The sequence below is a fragment of the Telopea speciosissima genome, chromosome 1 (assembly GCF_018873765.1).
Source record: "Telopea speciosissima isolate NSW1024214 ecotype Mountain lineage chromosome 1, Tspe_v1, whole genome shotgun sequence".
NCBI lineage: Eukaryota > Viridiplantae > Streptophyta > Magnoliopsida > Proteales > Proteaceae > Telopea > Telopea speciosissima.
This window is the reverse complement of record NC_057916.1, coordinates 26,438,667-26,457,442: the sequence shown is the minus strand read 5'-3', so window position 1 is coordinate 26,457,442 and position 18,776 is coordinate 26,438,667. Positions and strand designations below refer to the sequence as shown.

Genomic DNA, 18,776 nt, shown 5'->3' with positions numbered 1-18,776 from the left:
ATCGTGCTCTGCACACAACCAAGCAATGTTCTCTCTTTTTTTTAATCTGCTCTCATGTTTCAATCTATCCTCAGTTACCCTCCCCATTGCTTCTTAGCATGACTCATATGTTAGTATTCTATTATTAGTGTGATGTATATCTTCCTCGGTGTCAAGGTAGGTACTATCGTGTTTTCACTTCAATGCTTAAAAAAAAAGTAATTGTCATTATTTTAATAGAAATTTAAATTTGACCTAGTATCTGGTTTATGAACTTTAATCTATTATTATTTTGAGCCATGTTTCATGCGCTAGCATGGGGATGAATGAGGGTGCACCTAGAAGCACCGGTTTGGATGGGATTTTCGATTTTGCTGGGGTTGAGTGATCTTTCCACACACTCTTTTGTGTTTGGGTGCAATAACCACGTGACAAATCAACGTTATTTTTCCCTAAATTGTAACCTTACTTTATTTTTGTCCTTTTAAGTATGGAACCCAATTTTTTTTTCTAATGATGGTAATAGTGTCAATTGGTACGTGTAATCAACAATTGTGCATGATACTGATATCTTTTGAGGAAAATTATCGCCTCCATTTATCTGCCCCTCCATTTCCTCCATTCTTTTGATAGTGTCATATTGATAATATCACTTTCAAATTATTTTTGAAAATCCTATTATACCTTTAATTTAAACAACTTCTGGGAATAAGACAAGGCACAATAAAAAGGTACAAAGTACAAAGTACACCTATAGAAATGTCATTCAGACACTCCCTTTTTTTAATTGCCTTTTGTCTTATTCCCCAAAACTGCTTAAGATAAGAGTATAAAAGGTTTTTAAAATAATTTGAAAGTGTGATATCTTTATGACATTATAAAAAACGATAGTAATGTGAAATGACACTATTACTCTTATTGAAAATAAAATTATGTTATACTAACAGGGTATAAAAGTAAATTTACAAATTATTTGACATTTTGAAGAGTATCAATTAAAAAATCCCTTAAAATAAGGTTTCAAAATCTAAATACACCTATAGTGGTGTCATTCATACATTCCCATTAAATTTTCAAATTATCTTACCCAAAAAAAAAATTCCAAATTAGGTGGGCCGTAGTTACATGGGTCATGCAAAGAACGCCATTCAATAATCGAGTCTGGCTCAATTTCACGTAAGATAAGATTCTCGTACACTTGAAAGCCATCCAGATGGGAATGAGTCTGGATCCTCTACTTCTGCCTGCCCCTATTTTCGTGTGCGCCCTACACACAACGGGATGCGCAAAGACCGCCTTACCCCTACCTAAGTGCCTTACCCAACCGAAGGTAATCGGTCTTTGCACGCCTCGTTGTGTGTAGGGAGCACACGGAAGTAGGGGTAGGCAGAAGTAGAGGATGTCGATTCGGTGGAAAGTGGATTCCACCTAGACGGCTTGCGGGCGGACTAGAACATTCTAGTATGTGAACCTGAGCCAAGTCCTCAATAATGCCTCTCTCTCACACACACACACACAAACTGTTTTGCACCTACTGGTTATCTACCTTTCAGCAAAAGCGACAGGTAACTGAATTGTATGTGCCTCTGAGGACCATGCTATAAGGTCTCCCCCTAGCGCCCACCCCTTGTTTCTAAAATGTCTCTCTCTAGCAACTAACAAACCCCCTTTCTACCAAAAGAGACAGGCAACCATGCTATTATAAGGTTTCTAGCTCTGCGAATCTGCCAGCAAATCCTCGATCTCTCTCTCTGATAGAAAATTTCCCTTACAAATATCACTGCTCACTGGATTATTGCTTGTTTCCTCCTACCCTCTTAGCCTCCTTTCTCTTATCTTCTCCATCTATCGTGTCTTAGCTAAGAGAGTGAAGTTCTTCTATTTTTTTCAACTATATGTGCAGAACACATATATGTGTGGCTCGTGATCTCTCTAACACTGTTCATGGTTTGAAACTAGGGCTTGTGATGGGCTAGTTCAGATAATATTTGCAGGCTCAATATATTATTTAATCTGGCAGTTAACCCTTATTAAAGGCATTGGGGAACTCGGCCGGGTAGGGAATTGGAGGAGATAATTTTCCTGGATGATCCTGCGAATCTTGGTTGCTTACTGCTACCATTTTCTTGGCTCTCCTTGCTTTCTCTATGGAAAGGTTTTCTGCTAATTCTATTATTTCCTTGTAGAGATTTTCACTTATTTTAAATAAAAAGGTTAATCTCTTCTTCGACATGCTTTTGCTTGCAGATCCCAAAGTTGACTTAGGTGGTTACCTTCGAAGCATTTTGTTGTGGCTTATTTAGATAAGTCATTCTTCTTGAAACTGGTGATGATCCTGAAGGTATATCTGATCTCATATCTTGTGATCTTCTTCTGTTTCTTTGTGTTCAGGCCTTACTCTTACAATTTTAAAGAACACAAAGACAAGAAAAGAAAAAAAGACCAAGTTTCCCTCCACCCACGATGAATGGGATCCCATTTATCGAGGGGCGACCGGAGAGGATGGAGAAAGGGTATTGGGAGGATATTTTGGAACATACAAAAACCCTAGGAAGGTTTGTGAACCCTAAGATGGTGGGTGACTCGTCCTCTACGAGTTTTGGAAAACTTTGTCCAAAAATAAAAAAAATGCTGCTAGCCAAGGAAATGAGATCTTAAAGTGTATTTATGAACCTAAAAAGGAAGTGAATTATTCCATTTCCTTGTCTTCCACCACAGATAGCAGCAAATTTTTTTCCCACAGATACAGTGTAATTGGGGGATTGCTAATGTATTTTGTGGCTAATTTGTGCAGAATGTGGGGAGTGGAGTGCTTTAGATGTTAATTTTGTCCATGACGAGTTGTTCTTATTTGTATTGAGAAGATGAGAAGAATGACTTACCCAAATAAGCCACATAGAAATACTTGGAAGGTGACGATCCATATTCAATGTTAACTTTAGTCTGCTATTTCCACATACAAGAACTTGTAGAAGAGATTAATCATTCCATCATAAGCAATAAAGGAAGGAATTAACAGGGAACCTTTCGATGAAAAATCAAAAGGGGCCAAGAAAATGGTTGCGAATATGCATAGGTAGGCATCCATGAGAAGATTTCAATGAGAATGTGCGTAGGGGCATCTGCTTAAATAAGTTTTTTTTTAAAATTTCATGGGGGGGGGACTAAGACAGTAATTTCGTGTCTGGGCACAGGAGACAAGATCCATGCGACCAGACCACGTTCATTTTCCCTTAATTTTTATCGGATTTGAGCTCAATGTAACCAATAGACTGTTCCTTATAAGAAATTTACTGTTAGTTTTACATTAATTTTGTTTCCTTTCCTTAATTTCTCTTGCAACAAATGGAACCTCAGAGGAATGGAGAGATGTACAGCCTCATATGCCATCATCCGTCCTAGAACAACAACACCCTCTTTGGTATGATTTTCAAAATTATTTTAGGGGGGTGCTTTCAATTTCGGAAGCTGTGATATGATTTTTACACCTTATTTATGAAAAATTGAAATTATTTTCAACAATAATCATAAAATGACTGAGAAGCTATTTCTTCGATAAGGCTTTTTCTTAGAAGCTTATACCTATAGCTACCATCTACCATCCCAATCCATAATAACCAAGTGACTGATGCAATAAATAGTTATATCAGAGATAAAAAGGTGGATTATTGTAATAGGTGTATATCAATATAATATAATAGATTAGGACAAGATTATATTGTAATTGCGTGAGGGTTATGATGATCTACAACTACCAAGGGGGAGGTGAGGAGCAATGATGCCTTAATTAATATGACACAAATGTGACCAGGAGAATTGAACCCATGACCTCCTACGCGGGGGAGGGGGGGGGCAAGCACTTCAACCAACCTATGGTTTTATGACTCCCATCTTTTTTTATTAAATTATTGACTCACTATCTTGTTATCCACTATCACTATTCACTATCACATCATTGACATTTGCTCTTTCTTGAGATAAAGTTCCTTTCTTTTGAAGTCTTTGCTGCAATATTTGCTTGTTTCCTATTAAAGACCTTCTTTTCATTTTGGTTATCTTTCTACAAGAAGAAGAGAGTTGCTGCATGGAGGCTAGGTCAATGAAGTCCAAAGTGTCCACACAGGAAACCCATTAAGGCTCTACCTAAATGACCAACTTTTTGCCTATTTTGAGGCCCCCTTTACACTTGGTAATCTTTCAGGGAGAGTAGTAAGCTATGCTTACCTTAAAACTCATGGTCTATGTCCTCATAGTTCGTAGCCTCTAATTAAGCCAAGGGAATTGAAGTGTTATCTGTTCGAGAGCGTGGCTTTCGTGCATGCACAGGTCCAATGGGAGAACGTGCGGAGGCATCAAGTAGAGCATACTTTCCGCTCTGTATGTATATATATCTTCACCTTGCTCAGTTTTAACTTTTAAACAACCAGCTGCCATTCCTTCTAGAGGTGAGAATCTGCAGGAGGGCAACCTCTCTTTTGGACATCTCTCAGAGTACTCTTCCAAATATTTGTACAGGTGGTTTCAGATAAGCAAGATTTGTAACCTTCTACAGAAGTGGTTATCCTTAAAACTTGACCTCTAAAGTTAAAAGATGGCAGCCATGGGCAGAGGCATTGATGGATCAAGTTCTAAGCACTTCCAAAACTGTAATTAGTGTATTTTTTTTTCTTCAAATTGCTGGTAATGAATAATGAGCCCTAGACTCTCAAGTTAGATATTGGACTTAATAAGAATGGCCCATATATATACTCTGGAATCAAGATCAAGATTCCATACAACCATTGCCCATTTGTTCACTCAAGTCACTTGAGTTTCCAGGCTTCCTATATGGATGGCAAGAGAAAAAAGTATACACTTTACCTCCTAATGATTCAATTTGGATCGTCTACGGTGCAGCTGCCCGTCCTGCCTGTGCAACGCAGATACAGGGCCACGTGCAAAGACCGCCTTACCCCTACCCGAGCGTCTTGCCCGAGTGGAGGTAAGGCAGCCTTTGCACCCGGCCCTATGTCTGTGCAGCACAGGCAGGATGGGCAGCTGCACCGTAGACGATCTGGATCCACCACAATCCTGGCCCTTCCAACTTTTAGAGGTGAATTTTTTTTTTTGGGGGGGGGGGGTGTTGGAACATCATAATATCTGAGATTTTCTTCTCTCACATCTGGACAAAATTCTGGATAAGAGGAATAAAACAACAACTTTGTGGGTTCTGAACTTTAACCAATCAAACCGAAATATGAGGAATGAATATCACAAGTCAACCATCTTCTTGTCTTGGTGGCATATATGGTCTTTAAATATGTCCCCCTTTCATCTTCCATGACAAATTTTGATTTCGAGTAAGTCTCGAAGTGAAATAGGGGTCGACTTGCAAGCATGCAAGATTTCAATCATTTTGATAAAATTTCAATTCATTTTGGCGAGATTTTGATGAAATTTCGATTAATTTTGACAAGTTTTGAGTTTTCGCTTGAGAATTCCATAATTACTAAAAGGGGTGTACCTAGTGTTCTAGGCTCCCACCATTACGAGGCCTAGGGAGGATCATAATGTACGCAGTCTTACCCCTACTTTTGCATAGAGGCTGTTTCCAAACTCCAACCCGTGACCACTTGGTAAGAATCCTCAATTTTTTTGCAAAGTCTTTCACTTTGCTATTGAATCATGACTTGGTGATCAACTATGGAGCATCCACTTCAACATTTGGGTGGATTTGAAACCTCATTTTGTCAATTTTTAAATATTTCACTAATTGTACTGTTGATGGACTTTGAGACCTACCAAAAAAAAAAAGTAATGAACTTTGCTAGATTCTTCAGACAAATGATGACATAGCCACATAAATCATAGGTTTTAAAGACAAACTACTACTTTAGATGTTCTTTTTTCCAATCTAATGCTTCAAACATATGTAAACACGATCATATAGACAATCCCTAATAATAATATACAGTGACACTTTTTGGCATTGATGTATTCTTAAGCGGTAATTTTTCTTCATTCCATTCTTAATACATATTTCAATTACTTTTGTTGAATGTTGTGTTTTTAATAAAATCGTTTGACCATCAAATTGACCAACTAATTATGATTATCATAAATGTACTTGATTTTGATTAAACTTCAACCAAAATCCGAAATATTTCAATTTTGATAACAAACCAAAATACATGGTCTAGGACCGAGTTTCCCTTCGGCCATAGTGAAAGGGATTCCCATGGGTCGTCTGATGATGAGTAGGGAATAAAATATTTGTACCACTTGATGGATATATTTTTTCCACGGTGGACAAAACTTTCTCCAATTGACTTCCTGAGCCTTACAATACAAGAATTCGGAAAGAAGCTAGGGAACGACACCTAGTGTACAAGTGCGTCTGAAGATCAAACAAGAGCTTAAGATATAGCGCCAAAGAGAAGGCTCCAATCCCGAAAAATTACAGAAGAGACCAAACGGCCCTTTAAAATACGGTAAGTGCCCCACCTTGGGGCTGTTTTTTTCATTCTCGCCCCTCCTATGCTTTCTTTTATCAGTTTAGGACAATTTATAATTTTGGACCGACCCTTTAATAACGGGAAGGAATCACCTCGACGACGGCTCGAAAAAGAAGAAAAAGGTCAAAGAAAAGGAAATTAAAAGAGGGGAGTTCATCGTGTTTATTTTTTATTTTTTCCCCTTTTGGCTTATGGGTTTGGTTGTTTGATTGTTTCTCTGTAGATTTTATCGTTCGATCTTCTGATATCACTTGGTTGATCAGTGAATGCTGGTAAGTTTACGTTCTTCTCTACTCTCACCACCCGATTTCGATGGTCTTCGCTGTTCTTCCGGTAGGATTTATAGGCGAGTTCATCGTCGAGAAACCCTAGATTTTCGGTGCAGCTAGGGTTTCGGAATTCATCGAGCTTGTTCCTGCAGCTAAGCTGTTTTCTTCTTAGTGAGAATTTCGCATTTGTTCGTTGAATTATTGAATTTGGTCTCTGTTAGGGTTTCTGTTCTTTCTGTATCCATCGTGTTGGATGCCGCAGCGAATTTTGGTTAGTTCTGTCTGATTTTCTTCTGAATTGTGTCCATATCGAGCTCAATCTATTTCTATTCCTTTTATCATTTGGGAAAGTGAGATCCTTTGATGTCGTCGCGATGTTGCTTTTTCGAGTCTCTGCAACTAGAGTTTGATGTCTGTGCTGACTCCGCGTAGTATTTTATTCGACCTAAAAAAAAACATACTTAAGTTGCTGCTTTTGTAGATGATAGCTCCATTTTTTTTTTTAGCTTTGAAAGTCGCTGGCATGTATCCCCGCTCCCCCGTCTCCTTTCTTTGTTACTTCCAGAAATTTGGTTGCAAGTATCTTTACTAGGATTGGAACAGTTCAATGAGAGTTTCCGATGAATTCTTCTATATGATGTTGTTTCAGTTAGTGTCTCTTCTTATTGTTCCATGTTTAATTACATCCATTCACGTTTTTAATGCAGGGCCACCATGCCAATGCTCATTGCTTGAGCCACTTGGACGGGTTGTGAAGTAGGAGTGAGCTCCGAATATTAGTTGTTATGGTTGGTTGTGAGTTATGGCCGGCAGTACGAGATTTGAGTTGACTTCAGGTAGTCCGGAGGGATCGGCCTTTGCTGGCACCTATCCAAATGGACAACGGGGCAACTATTCCGCTGCCAATTTGGATAGGTCGAGGAGCTTCCGTGAGGGAATAGAGAACCGGATGCTAAGTTCTGGCCCGGGGTCGTCCAGAGGGAGTAATACCTTGTCAGCAAACATGCCTCCCTTGATGTTGGAGCCAATTGCGCTCAGCGATCAGAAATTTACTCGTGCAGGAGAGCTAAGGAGGGCTCTGGGTGTTAATATTGGAAACACCTCTGAGGACCATTCTGTTGGAGCTGCCCACTCCAAGGCTGCTCCTCCAGTAGCAATAGAGGAACTAAAACGTGTCAGAGTATCTATTTTTGATGCCTGTACTAAGGCAAGGTAACTCATCTACTTTCACCAGATGATTATAGATTAGCAGATTGTGTTTGTTCCAGGATTTGGTTCCATTCCATTTCTATATAACATCTCATCATGTATATTTGCTGAGCCTTTTCTCCAGCTCCATCTTTTGTTTGTAGAGGTAGCATGGGGAATTTGAAGCTGATTATACCTCTGAATTCCCATATTAAATTTACCAGGGCTTAGTAATGTTGAACAAACCTCTAGGTTTGGATTGAGAATCATAGGATGTAGTTACTTGTGGTCTCACTATCACTGAAGCACTCGCATAATGTTAGGTAGTGGTTACCTACTGAAGATCTAATGTCCTTTGACCAGGGAGAGAGTGAAAACTTTGAATGAGTCCATTATAAAATTGGACAAGTATTGTGAAGCCCTTGACTCAAGGAAGAAACAACGGAGTGAACTCTTATCAAGCGAACGGTCAGGTGGGACAAATTTGTTGAAGATGGGGGGTCAGATTCATCAAAACCGTCCCAGTCTTGTAACTCAAAGGCTGGAGGAGAGGACTAAGAATGCTGTTCCGAATAGGAGAGTTCGTACATCAGTTGCAGTTGCGGAAGTACGGGTATGTATTTAAAAAAATTGTGGTGGTGTGATCTTTACTGGCACCTTCACTTAGGCTTTATCTCCTATTTTGCAAAATCTCCTTTACTTTGTTTAGAACTTTTTTTTTGGGTGGTGGTGGTTCTTACACAACTTAGTGTTGGTTAATTCAATCAGTTGATTCTGGGACTATATGATGCATTAGTCAATAAAATGGCTGCATGGACTCCCAACTTGGTTTTAAGCTTAGAAATTCAAACTATTACAATTTATTTTTAGCTGGACCTGTTTTATTTTACAGTTTTATATGTTATTGGTTGATGGATTTCTGTCCAAGTATTTCTCATAAATTTTCTTTAGGATCCGGTTTTTGTGCACAGTCGTGTATGTACATGGCTGGTGCTTCAGCCCTTCGTCCAGTAAGGGGGGCAGAAGTGGTATTACACACACTTCCTCTCTCCCTCATCCAACGGTTGAAGCGATGGTCGTGTACGTACACAGCCATACACAAAACCTCTGGCCTTTCCTTTATTATTCTGAGATGTTTCTTTTTATTCATCTCAGGGAGAAGGTCGAAATTCTAATCTTACAAGGCAACCTGGGCCAATTGAAAAGGAAAGGGATGTGCTCAAGGCTGGTAATGGGGGTTCTGTTCTGGTTGAAGAAAAGATCCGTGGACTTCCTGCTGGGGGGGAAGGGTGGGACAAAAAAATGAAGAGGAAACGCTCTGTTGGTGCAGTTGTTACTAGAGGTATGGATGGTGATAGAGAGGTAAAACGAGCAATGCATCAGAAGCTTAATAATGATCCTAGGTCTCGATCTTGTGATGCCCATGGTTTCAGGTATCTTCTTCTGTGGTTCTGTTCACACGTCATTCTTTTTTCTTTGATTTCCTCTTTTGTTCTAGTGGTGGTTTGTGGAGATCCAGATAATGTTCCTTGAATAGTTGACTGAAATATATTGTGTTGATGTCTGAGTGATCTGTATGTTTCTGAATTTCTTTGAAAATTTCTTCATTAACTGTCTTATTTTTTCTAAATACTGGTATCCAGGAATTCAAAATAGCAGTATCAAAGAGTGTAATGTAATCAGCTTTAAGACATATTGTGGATACATCATATATTCATACATCCAGATACGTTGAAAATTAAGTTACCTTGACGCACTTAAATGCATGCAGAACCTGTAGTTACATTTATAGATCTTATTTTAATTCAAATAAGAGCTACTGCGAATATACCAAATGATATAATACTTAACAGAGAGAGGATTGAATCAACCCATGGTTCCATAATCTTATGTGTATAAAAGTTGGTAATGTTTATTAGTTGTTTGAGAAAAAAGTAAATTCTTTAAATCCACTGCATATTTGTAATATGGCAAGTATTCGTGTGAAGCGTAACAGAGAATTAGGTCAAACACCACGTAAGTGGAGTGTGCCCCGAGACATTCAGCCGGAAGTAACTTGTCAGATGGGGCTTAATTGGCTGGTTGATTGATATAATGAGGGTATCTGAGGTCTATAAATTAGCTAAGCTATTAGGTTAGAAAGATACATGATTTGAAATTTCGACTGATCTTGTCAAAATTTGACAAAATATTTCGGTTTCAACAAGGTTCGAAACAAAATGACTGCCGGAATTCACCAAAATTTGACAATATTTCAGTTTCGGTAAGGGTTGAAAAGCTCACTGGAACCCGAAGTTTTAATCCTTGAGAATGAAAATTGACTAGGATATAATTTGTGTTTAACAGAAGGGCCCAGATAGGTTGTGGGGAAAGGCCTATTTTGAATGAAATTGAGATTCCAATGGATCTTTGAGGCATCCCAAAAATTCTCTCCTGTGCAGTTGAAAATAAGTTTGAGAGTATGGCTTTGAATTTAAGATTAGGTCTAGGATTTGATTGTTATGGCTTTAGTGTTCGAGAGTAGAAGAGAAGTATGGATTATGGAGTTAAGAAGTTTTGGGTTAAAACGGCCACAGTACAGCAACAGAGAATATGAATAGAGGAAATGGTTCTGTAGAAATTAAACTCTTTCTTTTTAGTTGACTGTTCAAACATCTTGTGAATTCCCCTATGAGCATATTGATTTTGCAGAATAAAACACGATAAAAGCGTGCTAATACATCAGCAGCAGATGGGAGATTTTGATTCAAGTTTTCTTATTTTGCAGAATAAAACACAATACTTAGCATGAACATTGCGAACTTATCCCCTATGTTCATGCTAAGTATTCCCTTGTTTTGGAGACATACCCTGCTCAGTATTTGGCTTGAAGAGTCTCTGACTTTTGTGGCTCAGACTGCCAAAATTAACCATTGAACTTAGTAATGATATTGGATAGTTGTACTGTTAACCAAACCTAAATATGACCAAAAGACTGGTCTATGACTGGACCAGATGCAAACTGGGCTTCATTGCTATCTGTACCAACTAAAAACAAGTGAAAATAAAAAAAGAAAAGATACTTGTCAAGGATTGCTGCCCTTCCCCCAACCCCTGAACCCCCCCCCCCCCAAAAAAAAAATAAAAATAAATATTGCCTCCACACTGGAGAGTTTGGTTGCACCCACTTGTTCTTGCTTGTGGCCTACAGGAAAATTTGCCCTAATACCAAAATCTAGGCCGTCTGATATCCTAATTAGACATACTCTAATAATATTAAGAAGTATCATCATACTTATTCTTTCATTTCTGGTCATTTATGTCTATGCCAATGCATTTATCAATTTTTCCTGCTTCATTTTTCAACTAATTAATTAGCTCTCCTTTAAAGTTTTCTCCCTTGGTTCATAATGGAAAGTCTCTTTTCAAATATCTTGAACTTCAGATCCGGACCTTCAAATGGAATTGCTGGAATTAATAAATTGGACGGTGCCTCACAGCCTACCACTCCCAATACCCGCGTAATATCCCGAAACGAACCGGAAAGTGTTTCTCACCCCCGGGATCGTGCAGCTGGGCTGGAGAAGGAGAGAGTTGTAGCAAAAGCAAACAATAAGTGAGTAATTTTTTGTTGGATCTCAAGGACCAGTTATACTTTCCAACTTTTAGACTTCATGCAGTGTGGATTTTGGATGACCGGGAAGTTTTTGTTGGTTCCCCCGATCATGTCTTGGCCTGTAAATCAGGTTTACATTTTTATTCAATGATTAATGTTTTTGATGCACTCATAACCTTGTTATCTAGGATAACTATTCGCGAGGACAGTCAGTCAGGCAGTCCTAGTGCAGTGACAAAAGGAAAGGTTTCAAGGGCACCAAGAACTGGTTCTAGTTCTGGTGTGGCAACAACCTCATCTCCTAACTTCCCTCGCTCATCTGGAGTTCTTGATGCTTGGGAGCAGCCATCAAGCATAAACAAAGCCCAGTCTGTGGGTGGAACAAACAACCGCAAGCGTCCTTTGCCTACAGGATCATCTTCTCCACCTATGGCTCAATGGGCTGGTCAGAGGCCACCAAAAAACTCACGTACAAGGAGAGCAAATCTAGTACCTCCTGTTTCAAACACTGATGAAACTCAGATATCATCAGAAGGCTTTCCACCACCTGATATTGGTGGTAGATTAAATTCTAATGAGTCCAATGGATCACTACTTGCTAGGGGTCCATCTAATAGCACACAACAATTTAAAATGAAGCTTGAAAGTGCTCCATCTCCTGCTAGATTATCTGAAAGTGAGGAATCAGGAGCTGGTGAAAACAAATTTAATGAGAAAGGGATGGATAATGCCGAGTTTGAGGACAGAGGCATAAATGCAGCTCAGAAAGTTGAATCCTTTTCATTGCCTACAAAGAAGAATAAAATATTTATGAAGGAAGAAATTGGGGATGGAGTGCGAAGACAAGGAAGGAGTGGAAGGAGTTCATCATTGTCCAGAGTGTGTGTCCCTCCAGTGAGGGAAAAATCAGAGAACACAGCCACAACAAAGCCACTTCGAAGCACGAGGCCGGGTTGTGATAAAAATGAAAGGTATTTGATGTTTATCTTAGCCAGGGAATAAAATGTATGGATGTAGCATTTTTTGGATTTCTAATCTTTCATTAATCTCTACCTGTTTCTTTATTTCAGTAGGTCAGGGCGCCCCCCCTTGAAAAAGTTGTCAGAACGCAAAGCTTTTGCTCGGCCTGGGCATGTGCTTAACAGTGGTTCCTCGGATTTCATGGGTGGTATGTTAAGATTTTGCATGAAATCTGGCCTTCATTTATCTGGGACTTTCATTACACTTTCGTGGATGTTATGTCAGTTTTTATTCTGAATTTGTGCAAACTTTATTACTTTTTGAGGGAGGATTCCATACTTGCAAAATTTTTGTACGAGTTTAGTTATTGATTAGAAGAAAGTTATTTCTTTATTTTCCATATCTATTTATCAGAACAGGAAAGAAGAATTGCTTCTCAAGACTTTTGTGTTACACTGTTACTGAAAATTCTTGATTTTTGACTGTGCTTGTACATACTATTCTCCAGGTGAATCAGATGATGATCATGAAGAACTACTAACAGTTGCTAATTCTGCTCATAGTGCCAGCTGTATGTATCTTACCTAAATTTATTTTGCTTTTGGTAACTGAAGCATATCTTTTGGTTATGGGCTTATTTTTCATTGGGATATCTCTTTTCGGCCTGCAGATCATGCCTGTACTGGTTCATTCTGGAAGAAAATGGAATCAATTTTTGCTTCAGTCAGTTCAGAGGATGCAGTCTTCTTGAAGAAGCAGGTATTAAAACTCTAGGAGTGCTTTTTGTTATTCTTCTTTGTTTATCTTTTTAAGTTTGCACTTGTGGAAGCTTTTTATTTTCTTACACTGATTTCTGAATCAGCTAAATTTTGCTAAGGAGCTTGATGAAAGTCTGCGTCACATGTTTGGTGCCGACTTTAATGTTCTGGTATCATCTTTTGGCCTATCTGCTTAGTCTACAGCTTCTCTTAAATATTATGTCATAACATCTGTCTAACCCCACCCCCCACCCAAAAAATAAAAAATAAAACATCTCCCCCTTTTCCTTCAATGCTGGACTTGCTTATCACTGTTGTAATTGCTAGTCATGTCATCATATTAAGTGTTAGTTTACGTCATGTCATATGAACTATGAAAGTTAAAATATGAAGATTTGGGAATTTTTTTAATACAACACTATAAGCTGCTGTGTGGATTTTCTTTAGGGTGAACTTAGCAAAGAAGCTTCATTGTCTCAACCTCTTGCTTTTGGCGAGATGCAAGGAAGTCAACCGAATGGAATTGGATCAAATGAATCTGATAAGGCTGCAGGTTTGGTAGATCAATCACAGGGCGTTGGTATGTTATGTGGAAGAATAAATGTAGAAGGAAGGTTTGATAAAGTTACTCCGTTGTACCAACGAGTTCTCTCTGCCTTGATTGGAGAAGATGTGGCTGAAGAATTTGATCACAACAGTGAAAGGAGAAATGTTTCTTTTCAATACGCAAATGAAGATTCTCCTCCTGGTACATGTAACCGTGTTGACATTGAATCAAAAGATAGTGGGAGAATGGAATCCGACATTGAGTCGGAATTCGATACTAGGACTCAGAAACACTCGTTTGACTTCTACTCATGTAATGGTAGTACTGCTTCTAACAGTTTTAGGTGCTCAAGCATTTGTAAACCTTCATATAATGACGAGTTGTGGCAAGCAGATGATGGTTTAGTGCATTCAGAGGCTGGAGTTGTGGAAGGGTCCCAAGATGTCCAAACAAATGTTTCTGGTATTTCTTCCATTGATTGCGAATATCAACAGATGAGTTTGGATGACAAACTTTTGCTGGAGCTGCAGAGCATTGGCCTGTATCCTGAAACGGTGGTAGGTTCCATTTCATCTAACCCAATACCATTTGTCAATCTTGATCTTTGTTCTTTCATTAACATTTTCTTTTCTGCATATCTTTTCAAATTATTTATAGAACTTTAATTGCTTTGGCTTACTTCTGAATTGTTTTAGAAAATTCAGAAGAAGCTTAAAGATACCAACAGCTCTTTTTGGAAAAACAAAACAGGCACTATAAGAAGTGCTCTTTATGGATGCATTGGTTGCTTACCCACAGCAAATGAAAAGAAAAAAGAAGGTGGAAACAAAAAAAAAACATTTTCTATTTTTTTGTATTTGGTTGTCTCAGGCAAAGAAAAGAAAGTGACGTGGCAGTTTCCCCATAATCATGTTGCTCTATGCCTCTACTTCTCCCAACCTCTCCGTTGATTTTCTCTTTCCTCAGTTTTTCTCATATAAGTGGTTGAGACAGATGTGGGGATTTGGTTGCCTCATGAATTTTTAAAAATTCTGCTTCTCTTTATCGATGCAATCAAGCCCTTGTTGGGAATGTTTGTCTCTCAACTAAAATTTTCCACGCCCGTGGAAAACAACCAAATGTAGCCTAAAGAAGCAGAATTGTTTTTCTGTTTTCATAAATTTTGTTTGACAAGAAACAGTTGAAATTGATAAACCACTGTGTGTTTCCTGGGCTTTCAATTGCTTTTGGGACCAGATGACACCTAATGGTCCTCACAAAAGCATAACCAACCTGCTTTTGACTGCTTTCCGGAGTGCTCTTTTTTTTTTATTATTAAGAGATTAGAAATCTTATCGTGTATTCTTTCTTAATTATATTATGGTGGCTGGAAATTATGTTCTTCCAATCTGTCTTTTACTTCATTTTTGTCAATCTTTGTTAGTGTTGCCTCTTTTTTTATAAAATTTTATCCTTTATTCCAGCCTGATCTAGCAGAGGGAGAAGAGGAGGAGATCAACAAGGACATTGTGGAACTCAAGAAGGGGCTTTACCAACAGGTTGCATTGCATAATTAATTCTTCTTTTCTGTAGTTTATTGGCATTTTTGGAATGAAGGTGTGATCTCCTCAGTTTTTCCTTAGTTACTCTGTATCTTCTTGCAATACATTTGAGCTAATCTCCATGTGTGTGATCTTTCAAAAACTAATTTGTATTGTGATTTCTAACTCATTTAATAGGTGGGAAAAAAGAAAGATTACTTATTCGAAATGGATAAAGCTGTTCAAAATGGAAGGGAGATTGAAGTGCGGTAGGGATTTCTATTATTTGTACATGTTTCTCATATTTGATTTTTTTGAAAATTATTGTGATTGACAATTGTTATTTAATTTGCAGGGATCTTGAGCAGGTTGCCATGAATAAGCTTGTGGAGATGGCATACAAGAAGCAAATGGTGATTATTATTACCTTTTTAATACATACATACATACATATATATATAGTTGTATTTAGAATTTGTAACCTTAGTTTGATTGGCCCTTGTCTTATTCCTAAAAGTTCTTTAAGCCAAGGGTAAAAATGGATTTTCAAAATAATTTGAAAGTGGCTTATCAATTTGTCATTATCAAAATTTTCATTGGCTTTGCACATTTTTTTTCGAGTTCAAGTGTGAAATTACAAAATTTACCTTCATGGAAAAAAATGTGTTACACTAAAAGGGAAAAAAGTTAAGATAACATTATTTGACTACAATGGTCGTTTTGGATTTCATTCTTCAATGGAAATATCTTTGTTGATGTCATACAAAAGCCAAAGCCAACTCCCCCAGAAAGAGACAAAAACCCGTGCTCTCCACGTGCACCAACGACGGCTACACAAGCCCCTTGAGCTCCATCGTCCCAGTCACCCGGTGACCTCCCCGCTCCCCCTACCCCTCTTTAAATATTTGATATCATTCATCACAGTCAAAACACCATATTCTATCCCACTTCTTCCTAGGTGGGCTGTCATGAGTCATTACCGGGGGGGGGGGGATATCAATATTTCATTCTTTGCTCCTCTCCCCCCCTCTCTAGAGAAATGCTTTGACAACTGATGGACGACCATGGTACGCAAAGATTGTGGATTTTATTCAAGAAAGAAAATATATACTTTGATTTTTATTTTATTTGTATTTGGGAAAATATATATTCTCTTTTTTTATACAAAGATATTTTATCATGAAATGATCTTTATGATAGTTATGCTCTATTTCTTTGTGAATGATGGAGGTTCTTTTTTTTGGGGGGGATGGGGAAGTGTGGATGGTACTGCTGAATTGTGGAGGTATCTTCAGTCTGTATTATATATCCTGTTGTTTTGAGAGTCATATGCATGTACCATGTAAAATAGTGTTCTATGGACAGAATTCATAGTGTTAAAAAAAACAAAAAAATTTAACTGTAACTTTCCCAATAGTTCATTTTGCCATGATTTTAGAAGCCTTCATTGTGGAGAATGAGGTAGAGGTGTGCTGAACTGATTCGAGTGTGATGAGTCACATCACCAATAACAGAAATACCATTTATTCATTTTTCTTTTGTTTGAGGGACGATGGGAACTACTTGCTTCTATTTGTGTATAACTTGAAATGTACTTTGCAGGCTTGCCGGGGAAGTCATGCTTCAAAGAGTGGGGTCAACAAGGTTTCAAGGCAAGTTGCTATGGCCTTTGTGAAGCGAACTCTTGCAAGGTGTCAAAAGTTTGAGGACACTGGAATAAGTTGCTTTAGTGAGCCTGCATTGCGGGATGCCCTTTTCTCCAGCAATGTTGCTAAAACTGTTGACTCTGTCGATGGGGCTGCCACAAATATGTATGCAGCGGGTAATAGCTTTCAACCTGAGGCCAGGGCATCGGGTATGCTAATTCTAATGCTTATGTAGTGTTTAATACTATGTGAATTAATATTGCTCGAATTTAATTGTGCTTTTCTTTTGCATTCTACCTTATGATTTTTTGGAAGAGCAAGTGATCTATTCTGTCACTCATACTGGGTGTTTGATGGCACAGAGCAGGCAGAAAAATATTAGTTTCTGTTTATTTTCTTGGTCCTGCATTGCATGGATGCCTGCTCATAGCCTGTCTACTGTTCTCCGCTTAACTTTATTTATTGTATGGGTTCATCTACAGCCGCAGGTGCCTTTTCCAGTACGGTTGAGAGAAATGGTCCTCACAGTGATAAGCTTGAGAGGGGTTCATCAGGCACATTTCAAGTTCATGCTCATTCATCCGATCCAACTTTTGCCAAACATGAACCTATATTAAACAGAGGGAAGAAGAGGGAAGTGCTGCTTGATGATGTTGTTGGCAGTGCTGCCTCAAGAGTCGCATCAGCTCTTGGAAATACACTCTTGGGTGGAGCAAAAGGAAAGAGAAGTGAGAGAGAGAGGGATCAGAACAAGGATACTTTATCAAGAAATTCTTCAGCCAAAGGTGGCCGTCCATCATTGGGCAATTTTAGGGGTGTACGCAAAACAAAAACAAAACCCAAGCAAAAGACAGCTCAATTATCAACTTCAGGAAATGGACTTCTTGGAAGGCTTGCAGAAACAAATCATCCTGTGTACCCATCTGGGGGTGGTTCCAGTGAAACAGTGACTCGTGGCAGCATTAAAGTATGTGGAGAAATGGGGTTGGTGTCCCCTGGTAACGCTCGGTCTAAGGAGACTGAGGAACCTGTTGACTTTACAAACTTGCCGCTAAATGGATTAGATCCCATAGAAGGACTAGGTGTATCAAATGACCTTGGTGGGAACCAAGATCTCAGTTCGTGGTTGAACTTCGATGAAGATGGCTTGCAAGACCATGATTCAATGGGCCTTGAGATACCCATGGATGATCTTTCAGAGTTAAATATGCTTATCTGAGTACTGCCCACTGTAAATCCTGTGCATTATTCAAGAGCTTATTTAAGAGTGCTAGAGCTGCTGTTGAGAGACAACTAACTTCTTAAATTAAGTCTTATTAAGTTGGCAGTTGTAATTATGGTAGTCCATTCTTTTGTATACTTCTTTGAAGAAGTTGTTGACAAGAGTCTTGAATGTTTATGTGAAGCCCAAAGTTCTGTCCTTGTATCAAAATATAACTCGTGTAAACGCCTCTTTCATTGATTTAAGTTTTGAAGAAGTGTTGAGCCTTTTCAATTTTTAACATACTTTACTCATAGCAGTCTGTACTTCAGTGTGAGCTGTACATTCATTCAATATCTCAAAAGAATACTTAGGACTTTATGCTTGCAACTAATTATCTGATAAATGCAATTAATTAGTTCTTAAAGTTTGTCATTACTTCAAATTAAGTTGGATTGATTAAGTTTGCAGACCTGGATCCCCATTTTCTGTTGATGTAGCTGTGGAATGAGCAGCGATCTAGTTATCTTATCGGTAGAAGTCTGGGAAAATTAGTTGAGAGATTGAAGCACTAATTGGGATTCTTTTTTTCTGATGTCCTCCCTGGTTTTCGCTACGC

General features: G+C 38.5%; 1 protein-coding gene across 6 annotated transcripts; it reads left to right on the top strand.

Moving 5' to 3' along the window:
• The first annotated feature begins 6,570 nt into the window (after nt 1-6,570).
• Nucleotides 6,571-18,451, top strand: LOC122661267. Of its 6 annotated transcripts, none has more exons than XM_043856631.1 (16): nt 6,571-6,745; nt 7,491-7,954; nt 8,294-8,543; nt 9,086-9,363; nt 11,355-11,525; nt 11,714-12,496; nt 12,596-12,693; nt 12,994-13,056; nt 13,156-13,244; nt 13,348-13,413; nt 13,691-14,347; nt 15,254-15,328; nt 15,509-15,579; nt 15,666-15,723; nt 16,913-17,165; nt 17,439-18,451. In XM_043856631.1, the coding sequence occupies exons 2-16, from the start codon at nt 7,545-7,547 to the stop codon at nt 18,173-18,175; spliced, it is 4,059 nt and encodes a 1,352-aa protein (XP_043712566.1). In that variant the 5' UTR covers nt 6,571-6,745; nt 7,491-7,544; the 3' UTR covers nt 18,176-18,451. The 6 variants fall into 6 exon arrangements, with proteins under 6 accessions (XP_043712566.1, XP_043712558.1, XP_043712575.1 ...); XM_043856623.1 differs by having other exon boundaries at nt 7,450-7,954; XM_043856640.1 differs by having other exon boundaries at nt 7,437-7,954; nt 12,599-12,693.
• The last annotated feature ends 325 nt before the right edge of the window (nt 18,452-18,776 follow it).

Excerpts from the sequence above, each read along its gene's own strand:
- LOC122661267 (XM_043856631.1), top strand. The coding sequence starts at position 7,545 with ATGGCCGGCAGTACGAGATTTGAGTTGACTTCAGGTAGTCCGGAGGGA. Across the intron at positions 7,955-8,293 it reads GATGCCTGTACTAAGGCAAG|GGAGAGAGTGAAAACTTTGA; the intron begins GTAACTCATCTA and ends TCCTTTGACCAG. Across the intron at positions 13,245-13,347 it reads CAGTCTTCTTGAAGAAGCAG|CTAAATTTTGCTAAGGAGCT; the intron begins GTATTAAAACTC and ends TTTCTGAATCAG.